The sequence below is a fragment of the Centroberyx gerrardi genome, chromosome 12 (genome assembly GCF_048128805.1).
Source record: "Centroberyx gerrardi isolate f3 chromosome 12, fCenGer3.hap1.cur.20231027, whole genome shotgun sequence".
NCBI lineage: Eukaryota > Metazoa > Chordata > Actinopteri > Beryciformes > Berycidae > Centroberyx > Centroberyx gerrardi.
Window position 1 is genome coordinate 24106213 of NC_136008.1, and position 18292 is coordinate 24124504.

Below are 18292 nucleotides of genomic sequence, written 5' to 3' on the forward strand. Positions count from 1 at the left end.
GCTACAGCATCATTGGTACTACAGCAAGCAGTCAGCTTCCTATATACATGTATCATAGTTATAGATTAATTAAGTGTGGCGTCTGCTTAAACCTTTTGTGTGTTTGTGTGTCTCTTGCAGGTTGTAGATACCGTCCTTCCTCCTCTGACGACACTGGCTTTCAGCAGAAATGGTAAGAGAGAAGGGGGCTCATTTTTTAGAGAGAGGAGAGAGAGAGACTGAGGGAGAGAAATGGAAATAGGAGGGGACGAGAGAGAAGGAGAGAGGAAGACATAATAAGAGAGGAAAGAGAGTGTGAAGCAGTGAGGACGAGGGACAGGTTCAAGGAGAGATGAAGAAAGAAAGATGTGGGGAGAGATAGACATGGCAAGAGAGAGGGGAGATAGTGAGCGAGAAAGAGAGGCCTTGAATGTTTGAGCAAGTAAGAATCTCTGCATTAATGAACTCCAGTATCCAGTGAAAAGCCTCACTGTAATTATCCAGTGCAGTGTTTTGGTTTTGGACCCTCAGTGAGTCGTCACAGCTTGGTTTCTATGGGTCCCTGCATGACAGAGTAGGAGTATGTTTTGTTGAGCTTTGGTCCCAGGGTAAGACTGCGTCATTGTACTGTGTCAGCCATTAATACTGTGTGTCTCTGCTCCATGTTCGCAAGATAACGTCCTTGTACATATTATATTCGTCTGAGAATTTGGTCCCACCGTTTAAAAGTATGTAGATATTAAAGTATCTAGATATAGTGAGTTCATTAAGTATTCCCTCTAAAAAGAAAACAACATATACAAATACAAATGCTTTTTTGACTATCCCTTCTAGAAAGAAAACAAACAATTAAAGTCAATAAAGTACATGGAGAGAACTGGTCAAAACATGCCATTGAACATCTTGTTCTCTCAGTCTGGAGCTCCTGTGGCGCCTCAGGACAATGATGGACAGCATCCATTTTATATTGCGGCATTAGGGCTGTCTCAGATTTTAAAAATTCTCAGTCAATTCTAAGACAGTGGTCATATGATTTTATTGAATTATCAATTGTCCATTCAATTAACAAACCAGCAAAATTGCTTCTGCACGTTATTGTCCCCCTTCAAACAAAACTGCAATTATACAAGTAAACCTTTAGACCTGTATGGGGGAGTTGTATTTTGATGTTAGTGATATATATAAAACTTAACTTATGTTATGTTCTATTTTAAGATATTTAAAAGAATTTGGTTGACTAAGTGGGTGAAGCCCTACTCATATTTAGTTCATTACGTGTCGTGTTCCTGAGGCTGAGCTCAAGGTTCTCCTGCTTATGAAACCAGACTCTGTTTAACTGTAAATCCATTCTACCTGTCAGCCAATATCTGTTGGCCTGCAGGCTACTGCTGACCACACACACACACACACACACACTCGCATGCAGTATTCATATAGTATTCAGACATTCTGTGTGTGTGTGTGTGTGCATGTGTGTGTGTGTGTTCCAGTGGAGTGGTGTATGTGTGTGTTGAGGGTCCTGTCAGAACTCAGTCTTCTCCTGCTGGTCCAGGAGGGCCATGGAACCGAGGAGGAGGAGGAGGAGGGGGAGGAGGAGAAGACAGAGGGAGAGAAAGAGAGGAGAGAGGGAGGAGGAAGGAGAGCTGAAGGAAGAGATGAGGGAAGCTCCTCCAATTATCAGCTCTTAGCTCTTATCACCAAATCTCTGCTTCCAAGGTTAGTCTGTCTTTCTGCATGCCTGTTTGAATAACGGTCTGACTCTCTCTCCTCTCTCCTCTCTCCTCTCTCCCTCTCTTCTTCATCTCAGTGGAAGGCCACACTTAAAGGCGCTGTGAGTAGCATCTTTCAGCATCAATATAGAATCACTGCCAGATTAGTTATGATGATAATTTGGTATAATTACCATAAACAAAGGAGACCATGGTCAAAACAGTTGCTAACCTGGATTGTTAGTGCTAGTTTTTCTCACTCCATTGCCTCCTGTCACAAAGACAATCTTTGCTTCTTCGGCCAAGCGTTTTCTTTTTCCCCTTTACTCAAGAGGATAAAGTTGTAAGTTTTTGTTTTTTTTCCATTGGCCTGTCACTCCTTCCACCATCTGACATTGTGAGAAACTCTGAACACAAACAGAGCTAATGGAAGAACAGCACCCTGTTCCTGTTTTGTACCGTAAAGCAGTCCAGCAGATTTCCCACAAAATCCGACCCAGTGGCACACAATGTAAAATTCAGCGTAGAGGCTGGGAGTCTTCACGGCAATGGTCTCATTGTTTTATGGTAATTGGTAATGTCTGAAAATTAATATGGTAATGATTTATTAATGTCAAAATGCAAAATGGAAATAGAATTCATTACAGTCGTCTATTAGTCTGTCTTCCTTCCCTTTCCTATAGATCCACATGACCCATCCTAGTATTTGTGTATACTGCTAAGTGGCAAGTGTCTCTCTTTATACCTCTTAGCATCTGTTGTTAGCATCTTATAGTCTGTTGTGAGCGGAGACAGACAAATGTGTAAAAGTTGACATCACGACACGACAGGCTAACAAAAACACCAAACAGACGTTGACATTTGAATCTCCAAGCAGGGTACGACTGTGTACCCCAATGGTGTGTTTTTCTCGCTTCGCTCCACATTCCCTGTGTAGATCTATACTCTGCTGCTGCCTACTCTGTTTTTTATTCTTTATTTTTACCTCCTTTTTAAAACTTTCTTTTCCCTCTGTCATGGTTTCCTCAAGCGTTACCTCTCCTCCAGCCTCTTTTTCCTCGCTGCATCCTTCTCCTTCCCCACGCTTGCATCTCTCCTCTTCCTCTCCTCTTTTCCTCTCCAATTTTCTCTTCTTCTTCTCTCCCCGCCTCCCTCTCTTCTTATCTCCTCTTCTCTCCTAATCTCTCCTCTTCTCCCCTCCCCCCTCCTCTCCTCTCCTCTCCTCTACAGATCTGTTCCAGTTTACAGTCCGTTACTAATGATCAGTACAGTACATGAATTATTAACACTAAGAACACTGTTGTACTCTGTGTGTGTGTGTGTGTGTGTGTGTGTGTGTGTGTGTGAGTGTCTAGGTATGAGTCTCTTCTAAGAGCAGCAGAGCCTATCCCTCTCTACGCTCTCAAACTGCTGGTATCAATGACTGAACACAGCACCCAGATCTGCAGGTACACACACACACACACACACACACACACACACACACACACACACACACACAGTACAGCACAACAACACCATATCAACTAATATCAACATACTGTATCACACTAAAGAATACTAAAAACTGTTTGTTGATTATTATTCAGTGGAGCAGTCCTATATACAGGAGCACAAACTGACCAGTGAACCCACTCTTTACTATTATTCTTTTTTTACATACATTATTCTTACTAATAGAAACTGGAGTCTTGTATGGGTTATACATTTTGAAACTTGTGATACTCTTCTTCTGTCTGACTCTTGTTCTCTATCAAAGTTATAGATAGGGTTTGGTATCAGAATGCTTAGGTGATATTGAAGTGTTTTGCAACCCTAGCACACACACACACACACACACACACACAAACATAATTACACACACACATACACACGCAGACTAGCTGTTGTATGGGTAATGTTTTAATGCCAAGGCCAGTCATTCCCAGCTCAGCTCTGTGAATCACTACTAGCTGTTTTTTATTATTCACATACACACACAGAGAGTTGCACAGACAAGCACACAACTTACTATTAGCAGTTATTTATTCACAAACACACACACACAAACACACTGCATACACAGATACACAAATGATCATTTATTTATTGATGCAGCTGATGCACAGTCAGAGCTAACGGCAACATCAGCACAGCTACAACACTGCTGGAGATCTATGTTCAACAAGACCTTTTGCTCCCCACTTTAAGCCAGCGTTTATGGAGGGTGTTTGTGGCAGGCATAAGGTTATGATGTGTAAAGACTTGACATATTGTACTGATATATTTTGGCACACTAGCTACTCTTGAAGAGTTTTGTTTAAAAGTGTAATTCACACTTTTTTGAAATGTATGACAGTTACTCAGGCAAAATTATTGCTGACATTAAAGTAAGACTCACTATGGCATAATGTTGAAGTTATTCGCCATTTAGGAATTTAAAAAAACAACATCTCTTGAGGATGCAGTCATCTGACAGGGAAATAAAAAGAGGTAATAATGTGTTTCCCAATTCTGTTCGCTGCAGAGAGAATCTGCTGATCCCTAGTCTAACCACGAGATGACTCACCTGTCTGTGTGTGTGTGTATGTGTGTGTGTGTGTGTGTGCGCGCGTGTGCACTGATGTCTCTGTGTGCGTTTGATAGATGGGTTCTGACAGCAGCTGTCAGTAAATCTTGATTCTCTGGTCATCTGTCTTCTCTTTCCGGCTGTCGACAGAGCGAGAGAGAAAGCGAAGGAGAGAAAGCTGGAGAGGGAGGGCAGAGAGAGAGAGAGCGGGGAGAAGGCGAAGGGGGGACGGAGGGATGGAAGGAAGGATGGAGGCAGGGAGAGCGAGAGAGAGAGAGAGAGAGACGGATGGGGAGAAAGGTAATGCTGGGAGCGAGGGAAGAGGTAGAGAAAGGGAGGGAAGAGATGAAGGATTAATGGATGAGAGAGCGTGAATAGACATGCATCACCTCTGGCTGTGAAGAGGAAAGGGGGCATGAAGGAAGGAGAGAACAGAGAGTGCAACAGTCCCTCACCAGATGTCCTTTCGGTTGTACATCAGCCAACTGACTGAATCAGGAGCCTTCTTTAGTAGGAGAAAGCGATACAGAATTTATCTTCTAACTGTGCTTGCAGTTTGTTAGGTCAGTTAGTCTTACAGATCCAGTGGTACTAGCAAAGCAGAGGTAAACACATATGGACAAGTTCTGTAACCAAACCCTACTCCTATTTTCCATCCTTCATAACTCAGTCTTCCCTTCTGTCCTTCCCTCTTTCTCCCTCTGCTTCCATCCTCTTGTGTTATCTACTTCAGCCCTAATAACTCAATGGTCCTCTTATCGCTAATATCCCGCTCTCTCCTCCTCTCCCTCCATCCATCCCAGAGTTCAAAGTTCGCCCTTCGTAGCTGAATACGCCCCCGACTTCTCTTATCGCTAAAATTACCCCCTCTCCTCTCCTCTCCTCTCCTTCTTTCCCTCCATCTCTCCTTATCCCCCTCTCTCCTTGGCACTGCTAGAGTGACGTGAACTTTTCAAATTGGTGTCAGCACTCTTCTCTCCACATCTCTCTTTCTTCTCGCTCACTCTCTTTCCTCTCTGACATTATTAACAATATTTTACATTTTTCTCTCTGTGCCTTCTCTCTTTCTCTCTCTCTCTCTCTCCATCTCTAATTTATTAACGTTAGTCTACATTTCTCTCTTTCTCTCTGCCCTCTCTCTACCACTCTCCCTCCGTCACTTCGGTTATACAATCAGAAATTAAATTGCCTGGGTCTTGGTTAGATAAGTGTGGCTGTGAAGCCAGGCGCGCAGTAATTAGATGGTAAATTGGGGACATTAACGTTGGGAAGGCAGCCTGCTGTCTCTCTCTGCATTATCACAGACCAGACACACCTTCAAACAACTACATTTACTATGACCTTTAGCCAAAGAGCCAAAGAGCCCCGCACTGTGCGTGTGTGTGTGTGTGTCCATGTATGTTTCACCATGTGTGTATACGTCTGTGTCAAATGTGCCTGCCAAAGCGTTAGCACTCTTCCTATGTGCTTATCAGCCAAGGATAGAGTAGTGCATTCACTCGTAGAACAGTGTAGAACAGTGTCTACCATGGTACGTACCTATCTTAAAAGCCTATGTGTCTTTAAAAAAGTTAACATTTAATGTGTCTTGCAGCATGAGTTGATAGCTTGACTTTGACTCAACCTTGCAAAATCGTTACATCATTGAATAGCAAAAGAAGTATTGCTATAGTCATTTGAACACCTAAGCCTCTCTAAGCCAGGGAAAATTTGGAATAGCTAGGTGTTAACATCACCAAGGTGGTAAGTTTCACACGCTAAAAGCTTCTCTAATGGCACATAACAGCCTGCAAGAAGTTGGCGGTGGTAGCCCAAAGATTGTCTAGGAAAATCCTAGGTGGAATAATGGAGGCGAATGAGTGATTCTTGCAACTCCCTTAAAAACTGCTGATGAGGTGCCCTTGAGCAAGACACTTAACCCCCAACTGCTCCAATGGCCAGCAATAGTAGACCCTGGTTACACTGGTGTGAATGTGTAAAATTATGGCCACAATGAAAGGACTAGACATTTTTAAAACTCTTAAAAAGTGGAATATTTAAAAATATTCTTTTAGATGTTCAGACAAACAAATTAAGGTCTGCCATTTAAGAATTGAATTGACCAATCCCCTGGATTCAGTGTAATTTATTGCTAGTGGGGATGAACTTACCTGTACTGCCTCAGTTTTAGACCTAGTATTCTGATGGGCTATTTAGAATATAACCTAATGACTTCAGTTTGGTGCTTATCATTTTACTTGAAATGTCAATGACAGCCTTTCAAAATCATTGTAGAATTCCAAATATTAAGGCTATTGAAATATTGAGTGATATAACATAAATATTGAGCTACAAGTGTTCTACAAGTGTTCAGCTGACAGCAGAGTTATGATGTATTACTAGTAGAGCAGAAGTTAATCTAGTGTAGTGGTTGTCCATAATGTGGTAGTTCTGATGAGGCTATTATAAAGCTTATACCGATGATGTATGACTAATACAGCAACCTGTCTGGTCTGTCCTAGTTATTACAGGCTGTACCACTGTTGTGCTGTGCTCTCTCCACAGGGTGTTGTGTGCCGTGTCTATTGATGTATTGCTGGTAGTCTAGGGGTGGTCTAGTTTATCATGTAGTGCTGGCCTGGCTTGTCCTCTCCTCTCTCAGCCTGTCACTTTTCTAATGGGAGGCCATCCATCACGTCTAGGAACACAAACACACACTCACACAGACACAGACACATACACACATAAACACACACACACAGCCCTTCACAGCAGAGTTTAACGTTGGGTCTTATGGAGACAGAGCTGAATATACACCATTGATCCCTCTGGATTCATTCACCACAGCAAGTAAAGAACCACTACTAAAGAAATACAGTCAGCAGCCACTTTATCAGGCCCGCCTCCCTGTTTCCGCAAGCGGCTCGCTCCTCCAGACAGTGAATCACATGGCTGTGACTTAGCATATTGAGGACATAGACAGGGTAACTGTTCGACTAAACATACAGAAGGGGCAAGGAGCATGATGTAAGGGACTGTGAACAGGTGGGCTCCAGCAGCAGAAGACCATGCTGGGCTCCACTCCTGTCAGCTGAGGACAAGAAGATGAGAAGTTACAGTTGGCACATGATCCCAAAAACTAGACAATTGAAGAACGGAACAGTGTTGCTCCGACGAATCTCAGTTTCTGTTCCTTTGGTCTCTCCTTGCTGATGGCAGGGTCAGGATTTGGCGTAATGGTGTGGGGAATATTTTCTTGGCACACATTAAGATGAGATGAAACTTTATTGATCTCCGTGTGGAAATTAGGGTGTTGCAGCACAGCGGCAAAAGTAATCGGGTTCAGCGGGGAAAAGACAAAAAGAACCTGAGCACACAAGTAGAATATAAAATACGCAATGAAAAAAAAAGTAAAAATGGTGCATATGTATATACAGGCAGACTCACTACTGTACATCCTCTGACACACAGTATGTACTCTGAAGTTACAAAACATTAGGACCACCTTCCTAATATTGAGCTATTGAATTTTGTCGTAATATTTTTGCTGACGAGGAGAACCATGCTATGCGTTGCCCCTTATTTAAACAAAGGCTTCAATAAGTAGTCTGATGACCTAGACTGACTATAAATCTTAGTTAGAATGAAGACAGATTTTTAAATGAATGGATAGGCTGTGTTACCTTCAGCATACTAACACCTGTCAGACTTCAGCCTGCTCTCTCTCTCTCTCTCTTTCTAACACACAAAAACACACACAAACACAGGAGCATAAACACACACACACACACACACACAGTAATTGGTTGTGACTCAAAGAGCGTTAATCAATAAGTGGACAGAATGTCATTTCTAATATAGACATCCATCTCTCTTTTCATTCTCCTTCTGTCTCTGCTTTTTTCTTAGTTATTCTCAGTGGCAGGATCTAAACCGTCTCCTCTCTCTGCCTCCACTCCCTCCTTCCATCCACCCATTCCTCTTCTCCTCTCTCCTCCCTCTATCCTCTTTTCAATTATTCTCCCCTCTCCTCTCATCTTTCCCTTCCTCTCTCCTCATCTTCTAATCCAATCTTCTCTCTTCTTGCCTCATCTTCTCCTCCTCTCCTCTCCTCTCCTCTCCTCTCCTCTCCTCTCCTCTCCTCTCCTCTCTTCTCCTCTCCTCTCCCCTCTCCTCTAATCACATCTCGTCTTTTCGTCTCTCCTTTCTCCTCAATTCCACCTGTACCAGACAGAAGTCAGTGTAGTGGAACTCCAACCTTAATGAAGATGAAACAGCCCAGCGTGTGTGTCTGTGTGTGTGTGTGTGTGTGTGTGTGTGTGTGTGTGTCTGCATGTGTGAACAGTAAGGTGAATTTCCTCCAAATTAAATTCATTTCTCACCCCTCTTCTCTCTCTGTCTCTCTTGTTATACCCCCCCACCCCTCCACCCTTCCCATACACCTTCTTCTCTCTCTCTCTCTCTCTCTCTCTCTCTCTCTCTCTCTCTCTCTCTCTCTCTCTCCCCCTCAGGTTGATCAAACACAGTAAGATCCTACCGGTGGTCTTTCAGCTTATTATGGTAAGAATCTCAGTCAATCCATCAATCAATCTGTACATCATTCAATCAGCCGGTCATCTTGTCAGTCAGCCAGTCAGTATATCACATGGTCAGTCAGTCAGTTCATCTGCCAGCCAATCAATCAGTCAGTCTGTTAATGAGTCTGTCAATCAGCTAATCAAGCCCAGTCATCATAATCTTTATTATTTTGTGGTATGTTGTGGGATTTCTACTTTACCTTTTCTGTTGTGTGCAATTCTTTTCTGTTCTGTTGAGCTCCGTCATGTTATCTTCTGCTCTGTTGAACTTTGATAGGAGCTCTATCTCTGTCACCTTCCTTGTGTCTTTCTCTCTGTCTTTCTCTCTCTCTCTCTCTCTCTCCCTCCTTTATTGATGTGTTATGTAAATCAGCCTGAGTGGTGTTGACCTATTAGAGGGCTAGTGTAATTGACTGGCAGGTCAGCCGCCGAGAGGGGGAGGGGTTAATGGAGTGGGAATATGGACTCCACTATTAAACTCGCACAAAAAACGCATACACACACACATACACACACACACACACAAACACAGACCACTTGTCTGTTATCAGCGAAGCATAACAATGTTTCCAGTAAACAATTTATTTCACCTGACCTTCTACGCAAACACACACTCATGCACCCACAAGGAAACACAGCGCTGCCTGTGTTCACCAAACCTGAACACTTGTATTAGAGCGAACAATTTATTTGCTTTGAACCCTCTGCACACACACGCATACACACATACACGCTAAATAATCAGTGTTCTGCATGGCTGCCTGTCCAGCCCCGACTAGCTGATGCAGAATGTTAAACACTCTGATCCAACAGCCTGATTAACTCCACTCCTGATTTTTTACTCCTGTCTGAACCAGTCACGTCGGGACCCATTAGTGCCATCTGCACTGCTCACGTTTGGATTGATTTGTGCTGCCTGAACCACTCACATCTGGATTGATTACTCCTGTCACTGGTGATCACAGTTGTCATGGAGAAACTCACTTAATTGTATTTGTCTAGATGATAAAGTAGTCCTGCTTGAGACATGAAAGAGCTCGGAAGCCGCCTAGACCAGTGTTTCTTAACCAGCTGGTTGCGGCGCCAAAGTGAGGCGCAAGACCGTTCTGTCAGGGTCGCAGACATGCACTCTTAAAAATCTGTATCACTTTTAAATGGTAGCCACTGTTAGCCACTATTATCTAAGCCAAATTCAGTCTGACTTTGTGTTATGTTAAGTGTTATGAAAATCTTATCTTTAACTGCAGTCACCCATATATAATGAAATGATAATAAGGTTGTCTTGATCTCATAACATGCCTTTGCCGGACATGAAAGACCCAGGACAGTGGGTCAAGGCTGTCATCATCAAAGTTTTGTATGTCCTAAATTAATATACTTAAATCAATGTACTTTATATGCACCCGCGGTTTCAAGTATAGTAGTCCTCTTTACGGCTTATTAGGCTGTATGTATCAATAGTCACAGTTTAAACCAAAATAAATTTGCTTTATGTTGTTGTTACCGACATACATGTTGTTCTAGGTGTGATTTGCTGTCACTGTCTTAAGCCTCAAGCTACTGTACATGATGAGTACCAGCCAGGCTTATCAGCCCATACACAGATCACACTGATGTGCACAGACCCCACAGGCAGAACTGGTCTATCTCAGAGAGGATCAGTTAATGAAATGAGGGCAGGAGAGAGAAGGAGGAGAGAGGGAGGGGGGCAGGGCAGGGCAGAGGAGGAGTAGGGAGAGAGGGAGAAGAGAGGAATAAGAGCAAAGTACAGAATAACAGGCCTAACCTCTGTCAAATTATTTTTATCTGTCGTGTAATTTGGCATCGCCTCACCTTACACTTGTTTCTCTCCAAATCCACTCCATCTCCATTATCACAGGTCACAACTACAACATCCTGTAATTGGCTGAATGAATTTGATCTTTTGCTCAACGTTGTGCCCTAATAACAATATACACTATAGGTAGAACATCTCATTCTTTTCAAATGTGTCCCGCAGGAAGAAATATTTGGCAATGTTCCTGGACGCCTATCAAATATTCATGTTATATAATCTTACAAAGTATGAAAACACGATTGATCTGTAATAACAATGAAAAGACCATTGTAAAATAGATCAGGTGAAAACACAAATGAATGATTAATGAATTTGAAACGCTGTGTACGGTGTGCATGTCCAATACACCTGTTGTTAGTATGAACATTATAATAAGAGGTCCCAAATTAAAGGCTTTCATCAGAATTAATAGGATTAAGAAAACTGCAGTTGCAAATGCAGGCAGGAAGTTATATGGGTAACAGTGGGTTATAAAGAACATAATATACTGAAAAAATACTTATAGTCATCTTAGAAAAATGACCAACCTACACTGTTTGAAAATATTAGCCATATACAGTATTATGGCCTCACTGATATAATAAATAATATATGTTTCACAGCATATTTTTCAAATATGTTTGTGGGTGGCAGTAGCCTAGAAGTTACAGAAGTGAACATGAATGAGAAACATTCTCCCCTCCCTCAACAGCTACTGTTGAAGTAAGTAAAGTCAGTTTATAATATTACCATAGTAACTTCTGAAGGTGTATGTAGCAGCTTTACCGGATACCCCGCCTTCACTTAGTTGGTGAATGGATTCAACCAATCATAAGTGGGAGTTGCTGGATGTATATAGAGCCTCATGGAAAAACCCGCTGTTGTACTCAACTTCAACTGTAATTAAACTGTTACCGTATTCTGTAGCAAGGCACGCCAACATGTCTGGCTTGTCTAATAAATGCTGCAAGCACAGTTCCTGAAGTGGTTTGATATGGAGAGATTAGCCCAACAAGTCAGACGATGGAATGCTACGCCTCCTATCTGACATCTACGCATTGGCTAATTACAAAATACGTCTCCCGGCAAAAACGACTGCTCATAGAGTTACTTTGACTTACCGGGATGGTGTGGTTCGTGGGTCTCGTCTCTCTCCCTGCAATGTATTCATGACGATGTAAAAACAAAGTATGGAAGAGAGACGATTTTCCACGTCTCATGCGTGGAAGCTGAACTTCAGAATAAATAAATAATAAGTAAATACTCACAGCTTGTTGCGATAATATAATACTTCCATGGTGAGACTATAGGAGGCATAGCTTGCGTAGCATTACATGGGCTCCCTGGTCTCTAAACTACAGGGACAGAAAGGATATGAGTGTAGTTCCGGTCAGGGTTCGAGTTAACTCCCAAGCGGAGGTTGCCCCCACAGTCGAATCAGGATGGATTTGACTCTGACGCTTTAAATTTATTCTAAGCTTGTTAAGGAGATTGGTCAATAACAGTGTAAGTGTTTGTAAATTCATGACCAGTCAATAACTGTGTTTTTCTGCTCCGTGGATTTATTTGGAGGAGTTTAATACATGCATGACCCCCAAGGACACACACACACACACACAGTGAGAGAGAGAGAGACAGAACTATGTCCACATTTTTCAGGTTTTAGAGGCAGTACTGAGTGAAGGCTCATTGACCTCCATGCCTATAACAGCCCCTATCTGTGCCTCTGTCTATCAGCTCATATTGCTTCAAGCTGAAGTTGAGTGATTGCTGACCTTGTAATGATACAGTCATAATTGAACCACAACATTTCCCTGACCTGACTACTCTCTCTCTCGCTCCCTCTCACTCTCTCTTTTCTCTCTCTCTCTCTCTCTCTCTCAGTGACTCAAGGATAAGAGTAGTAGTAATATTAGCAGCAGGACACTCCAAAATGCGGTAGCCTACCCTGTCACATAACTCTCACTCTCTCTCTCTCTCTCTCTCTCTCTCTCTCTCTCTCTCTCTCTCTCTCTCCTGTCTCCTGGCTAACACTAGGAATGTTAAGTGTAGAAAACAGGAAGACTAGCACGCTCAGCCCGCCTCTCCCCGCTCTCCCCTACCCACCAAGTAGCAGTCTGTGCGCAGCTGATTGACAGCTCGGAGCCCTCCTGCTCCAGACTTTGCCTCAATTGGGCCAATGCCCGAGCCACAAAATTGACTTTGAAAGCAAATAGCAGAGCAGTGGTGCTATCAATATATATACAGAAATATATTATATATCTGATATGTTATCGTACTCATTTATGTTCACCCAACATGGGGTGTTACTTTTACTAAATTCAAACAAAATGTCAACTTATGAAACCTATCTACAGCGGCTTTAATTTTGACAAACACTAGCCACTAGCCACAACAATGCCACTGGTGTGAGATAGAGGCTCACAATTAATTTGACAATGATATATTGATGTTTAAAACATGTTTGCAACACGTAACACCCTTTAATAGTGGACTTACCCAGAATGCAGTACTTTGAAACCCAAACTGTAACTTAATTATCTATCTCTGTCTCTCGCTGTCTCTAGGCTAACAGAAGCAATGTCACCAGTGGGATGGTCCAGAATGCAGTAGCCTTGTTATGTAATCTAAGTGGAGACACAGTCTTGGACCTGGAGCCACTGTACCAACAAGGTACGTCTGCATACACTACAGATGGAGAGAGGGATGCTTTAACTTTCCCCAGCTTCGAACAAAATATCTTTCTCTTACTTTCTAGTTCTTAGTTTTGTGTTGTTGTCTCTTGCACTTAGTACTCGGCTGCTGACGATCACAATGAATCATGAGTGAGTGTGTGAGTAAGTCCTAGTGGCCTGTCTGTCATTGAACCTACTGTGTGCATGTATCACTACACTCTGCTAGTAATAGTCATGTCACTTGTTGACACCTTGTTTTCCCCAGACTGAGTCCTGCTGCAGCATTATGCGTAGTCAGGTCAACAACCCTGGGGCTGTGTGTGTGCGTGTGTGTGTGTGTGTGTGTGTGTGTATGTGTATGAGGCAGAGACGATCCTTATATGTCCTTAAAGCCATGCTGAACATCTGTAATATTTGAATTTCCTGTAGATTTGTAGATTGGATGCATGAAGCATTTACAATCTGTGTGTGATGACATTTTTGAGAAGTGAGATCATTTTGGCCAGTCCCTTGTTCTTCAATGGCTAGTGTGGGGTTATGACTTTAATTAGAATTAGATTAGGTTTAGCTTAGCGTAAGGGTTAAGGCTAGACATGTAGCGGTGAGGGTTACATTTAGTTTTAGGGGTTAGGGAATGAATGTAGTCAGTGGAAGGTCTTTGTGTGTGTGTGTGTGTGTGTGAGTGTGTGTGTGTGTGTGCAAATGTTTCAGGACGCTGTAATTGCCACTCTCAGCAGCAATGAAAATGCCACACCACCCCTACGCAATAATACACCTCTCTTTCTCAACTTTCTATTTGGGGCTGTCTTCATCCCTCTGTCTCTCTTGTCTTTCTGTGTCTCATTCTGTCAGTCCATCTTTTCCTCTGCCCCCCCCCCTCACCACCACCACCACCACCAACCCCTCCTCTCCCTCTATTTCCATTGGGTCAGCAGTGCGGTAGTTCAGTAGTCAGCATCATTATCGTCCAATCAGCTCTCCTCTCAACAGGAAACTGTCAACCCAGCACTAATACTAGCCTGGCAATTAACGCTATCTCCCTCTCCTCTCCTCTCCTCTCCTCTCCTCTCCTCTCCTCTCCTCTCCTCTCCTTTCCTCTCCTCACCTCTCCTCTCCTCTCCTCTCCTCTCCTCTCCTTTCCTCTCCTCTCCTTTCCTCTCTTTAACTCTATTGCCCTAAACTCTGCTGTATTCAACTTGTCTCCACTCCTCTTATCCCTCCTTTCCTTTCCTTTCCTCCTCCCATCCTCTGTTCTAATCTGTTCTACTCGACTCTCATCTTGCCTCGTTCTCTCGTCTCTGCTCTTCTCCTTTCCTCTCTTCCCACTTTTTTCCTCTCCTCTATTCTAGGCTACTCTTTTCTTCTCCCCTCTCTTCTCCACCTCTCTTCCCCTCTCTCAGTCGCAGTTTCACCCTAGATCAGTCTGGCGGTGGGGAGGAAGAAGGGAAAGGGAGGAGGAGAGAAGAGGCGAAGGGAGGAAGCGTGTATAATTGGCTTTTTAAGGTGTGACAGAGAGAGGAGGGGAAGGGTGGTGTGTGTGTGTGTGTGTGTGTTGGGGCCTGTGAAATAGACAGTGAAGAAGAGCGAAGTAAGGAGATGTGTGTGTGTGCTCTGTGTGTATGCTTCTGTGTGTGTGTGTGTGTGTGTGTGAAAGAGAGAGAGATGTGAGTGTGCAGGGGGGGCTGAACGCAGGAGCACGCAGGATGAGCTGTGTGTGTGTGTGTGTGTGTGTGTGTGTGTGAGGAGATGAGGTTTATAATTGGGCAGATTTGCCTCCGACTGAGATAATACCCCCTGGGGAATGAAGACAGCGAGAGAGAGGAGCAAGAAAAAGAGAGAGACAGAGAGAGGGAAGAAGAACGGAACAACAGAAGGAAACAGAAGACGGAAAGTGGGTGAGAGAGAGAGAGAGAGGGGAGGGAAGGAAGAGATGAGAGAGGAGAAGATGAAGTCAGGAGAGCAGAACGGGAGGTAAAAAGGGTGACGGGTGAGATGGAGGGAAAGAATGGGATACAGAGAGAGAGAGCATGGTGCAATTGGGTGAGGGGGTGGGGGAGGAGGGAAACGATGACATGAGAGAAGATAAAGTTAGCTGGATGGGAGGCAGATTGAGAGAGGCAGGAGGTGGGGTGGGGGGGGGGGGGAATGACTTGATAGGTGAGTAAGAGAAGCCTTAATGTTAAATTCCCCCCAAAACAAAATTCTTATCATGTTTTTTCTATGATCGTGGACAGTTCAGTTTTAATTTGTGAACATGCAGAGATCTCTCTCAACACTAGAAACAAGAAAGCCCAGCCTCTAATCTGTGATTACATCAGGATACAAAGCCTGGAGCTTCTCCACCGACAGTGAACTGGAGACTGACTTTGTGGGCACAGTCATGACAAGTAGCCTGGCTGGAAATGGACACATTTTCTGGAACATAACTGTAAGTCCTACTATGAAATGAAGCTCATATGGATGTACAAAACTCAAAAAAAACAAAACCGCATAACATCCACAGTGTCAGTCTGTAGTACATTCTAAGCAGAGCAGCTCAAATTTAGGCCCATAAATCCAGAAAAGCAACACAGTTGTCCCTATCAGAGGGTTTTGGAGCACCGTGAGTTTGGACTGAGGCTGGGTGGGCAATGGGGTGCCACTTAATTAAAGCATGTTTGTCCCTTAATTAGCTAAAGAAACCCTCAGAGACTCTTCAGGTCTTGAAAATCCTTGAAAGTGTGTGAATTTGAGTCTTTGAGATTCCTCTCCTCCAGGTTTGATCAGTAGTCCATCCTTGTTATTTCTCTTGGCCTTATGCTAAAAGCTCAAAGGATTGTTTTTAAGTAATTTCTGCCAGGCTTGTTATAGAGTTCCTTTGGAGCTTACGTCTAGAAACCGTCACTTGAAATAGGATTCAGGCTATTTCCCCCAACTGTCCAAAGAATTCTATAATGGTTGTACCACACAGCGTCCATGTGTGTCCAATCAATAAGAATGGCCGCTGGCATAATTTATACTACAGAGATTTGTATTCCATATTCATGTTCTACATATTAGGAAGTGCCCAGGAGGTCACTGGATAGACAAATTTACATAATGACAATCAATAAGACACTTCTGAAGAACATACAGACAGGCTGGAAAACAGAGAAATAGACTTTGGTAATTTGCATGCAGTATGTGTAGAAAATGTTATTAGTAAATCAGTAGCAGAAGTATTTATTGTTCAACTACACTTGAAGCATGTAGAGAGGGTCAACAGGATACACAGATAGTGAATGCATCTTATGACAATATTACGCTGTTCTGACAGTGTCTTATGCATGAGTCCCAGATACAGGGTCGGAAACTTTTCAATCTGGGACTTTAGCTCATTTGTTTGTTTGTTTTTCAGGGGGCTCCTGGAAACACTGGGAATTTCCACCAGCTTCACTAACATTTAAATGCCAAATATGAAATTGTATGAATGACTAGTCTAAAAATAGGAATATGTGGCAACAGGCATAGCAGAAGCTGTTCCTCAGACATTCCCCGCCAACCCAAATGTAGCCTATTTGCTTTCCCATCATATCTGGAGCATGTACTCTAGTTCCATCAACCTGCTATTTAAATCCCTCAACCTCCACAAAGGCAAGCATGTCACTCAGTGTCATATTTGGAACAAGTTGTTTGCTCTGGTCAGGCAGGATCACATCTACAGTGAGTTGTCGTGTAAGATGTAGCTAATAGCTGTTAGCTTTCTTTGGGTAGCTCCAACAGGGTCACACTGAAAATTATACCGGTTGCATTGAAGTGTTCAGTAAGCATATTAGGCCAACCATGTTCTGGATCTGATTGCATCACACCCTCCTCCGAGGAAACTAACCCAACTATAACAAATTAGTTTAAACCCAGATTATTGGGGAAAATCCTGTTACTTCTAACCATGTAAACACTAAAATCGAACTTTCACAGATTACATCTATATCACTCTCTGTCTCTGTTTATTAGGGTTTTTTCTGTCCCCACAAAACTTTCCTACTTTGCTTAGACAGTTATAAATCCTCTGTACTATCCATCCTGTTGATTCCCTATAGAACTCATTTTGCTGTGGCTTATAAATAGATATTACTGCAAAGGGTTGTGGAACATCTATTTTTAACCTAGTTTAACTCCAGACTCTAAAATAGGACACAGCACAATGGTTTCAACTCATAAATTATTCCCCCAGTCATGAAATGAGCGGGTAACAATTGTACAAATGGGACATTGTTAAAATTGACTTGTTAGCATTGACTGAACAGAGTTGCAGTCCCTCTGATGACACTTATTAGTTATCTCTCTCTTCCTCTGTCACACACTCACAGAAACAAACATGCACACACGCACACACCTGTCACTCATTACTGATTATCCTGAATGAAACCTCTAAAGGAAAACTCCCATCATTACACACGCACACATACACACACACAAACACACACACACACAGAGATAGGCATGCACGCACATGTATGGGGTATTTATGGCTTTGTGTGTGTGTGTGTGTCTATATGTACTACATACATATGTCATTTATGTTGAAGAGACAAATGCATTGGATTCAAGTGGTTACTGTACTGTACAATCCATAATTTTTTTGTGTTGTGCCGGATGCATGTATAACCTGATCTAATTATCTCCTTTTGATTGAAAACCAGTGGTAAACACTATCTGTGTTGTGTGTGAGACCAATGCACCTATGCACATGACCCCTGTGCTGTAGTCTAACACAGGGGTACCCAACATTTTTTTTACCAAGTGACCCCATAGTGGAAATATTACCCCAAAATCTAAAAAACACAAAAATTATATGCCGCAATATATGCAACAGATTGACAAAACAGCATGTGATTCTTTAGAGGTATGGAAATAAATCTGCTTGATGAGTCTATAAGTCTAAAGGCAGTGGTGTCCTAAGGGTTAAGGAAACAAGCCTGTGACCAGAGGGGTGTTTGAAGTCCTGGTCTTCAATAATCTGGGTGGGTGAAGTGACCAAGACCCGTTTT

At 42.8% G+C, this 18292-nt stretch overlaps 1 protein-coding gene across 1 annotated transcript in view; it reads left to right on the top strand.

Moving 5' to 3' along the window:
• The window catches only part of ulk4 (unc-51 like kinase 4), a 92986-nt gene that overhangs the window by 51729 nt on the left and 22965 nt on the right, over positions 1 to 18292 (top strand). Inside the window, exons 27-31 of the mRNA XM_071911778.2 lie at positions 121 to 172; positions 1470 to 1695; positions 3044 to 3136; positions 8727 to 8775; positions 13176 to 13281. Coding sequence (XP_071767879.1) covers positions 121 to 172; positions 1470 to 1695; positions 3044 to 3136; positions 8727 to 8775; positions 13176 to 13281 — 526 coding nt within the window. The remainder of the gene's footprint in view (positions 1 to 120; positions 173 to 1469; positions 1696 to 3043; positions 3137 to 8726; positions 8776 to 13175; positions 13282 to 18292) is intronic.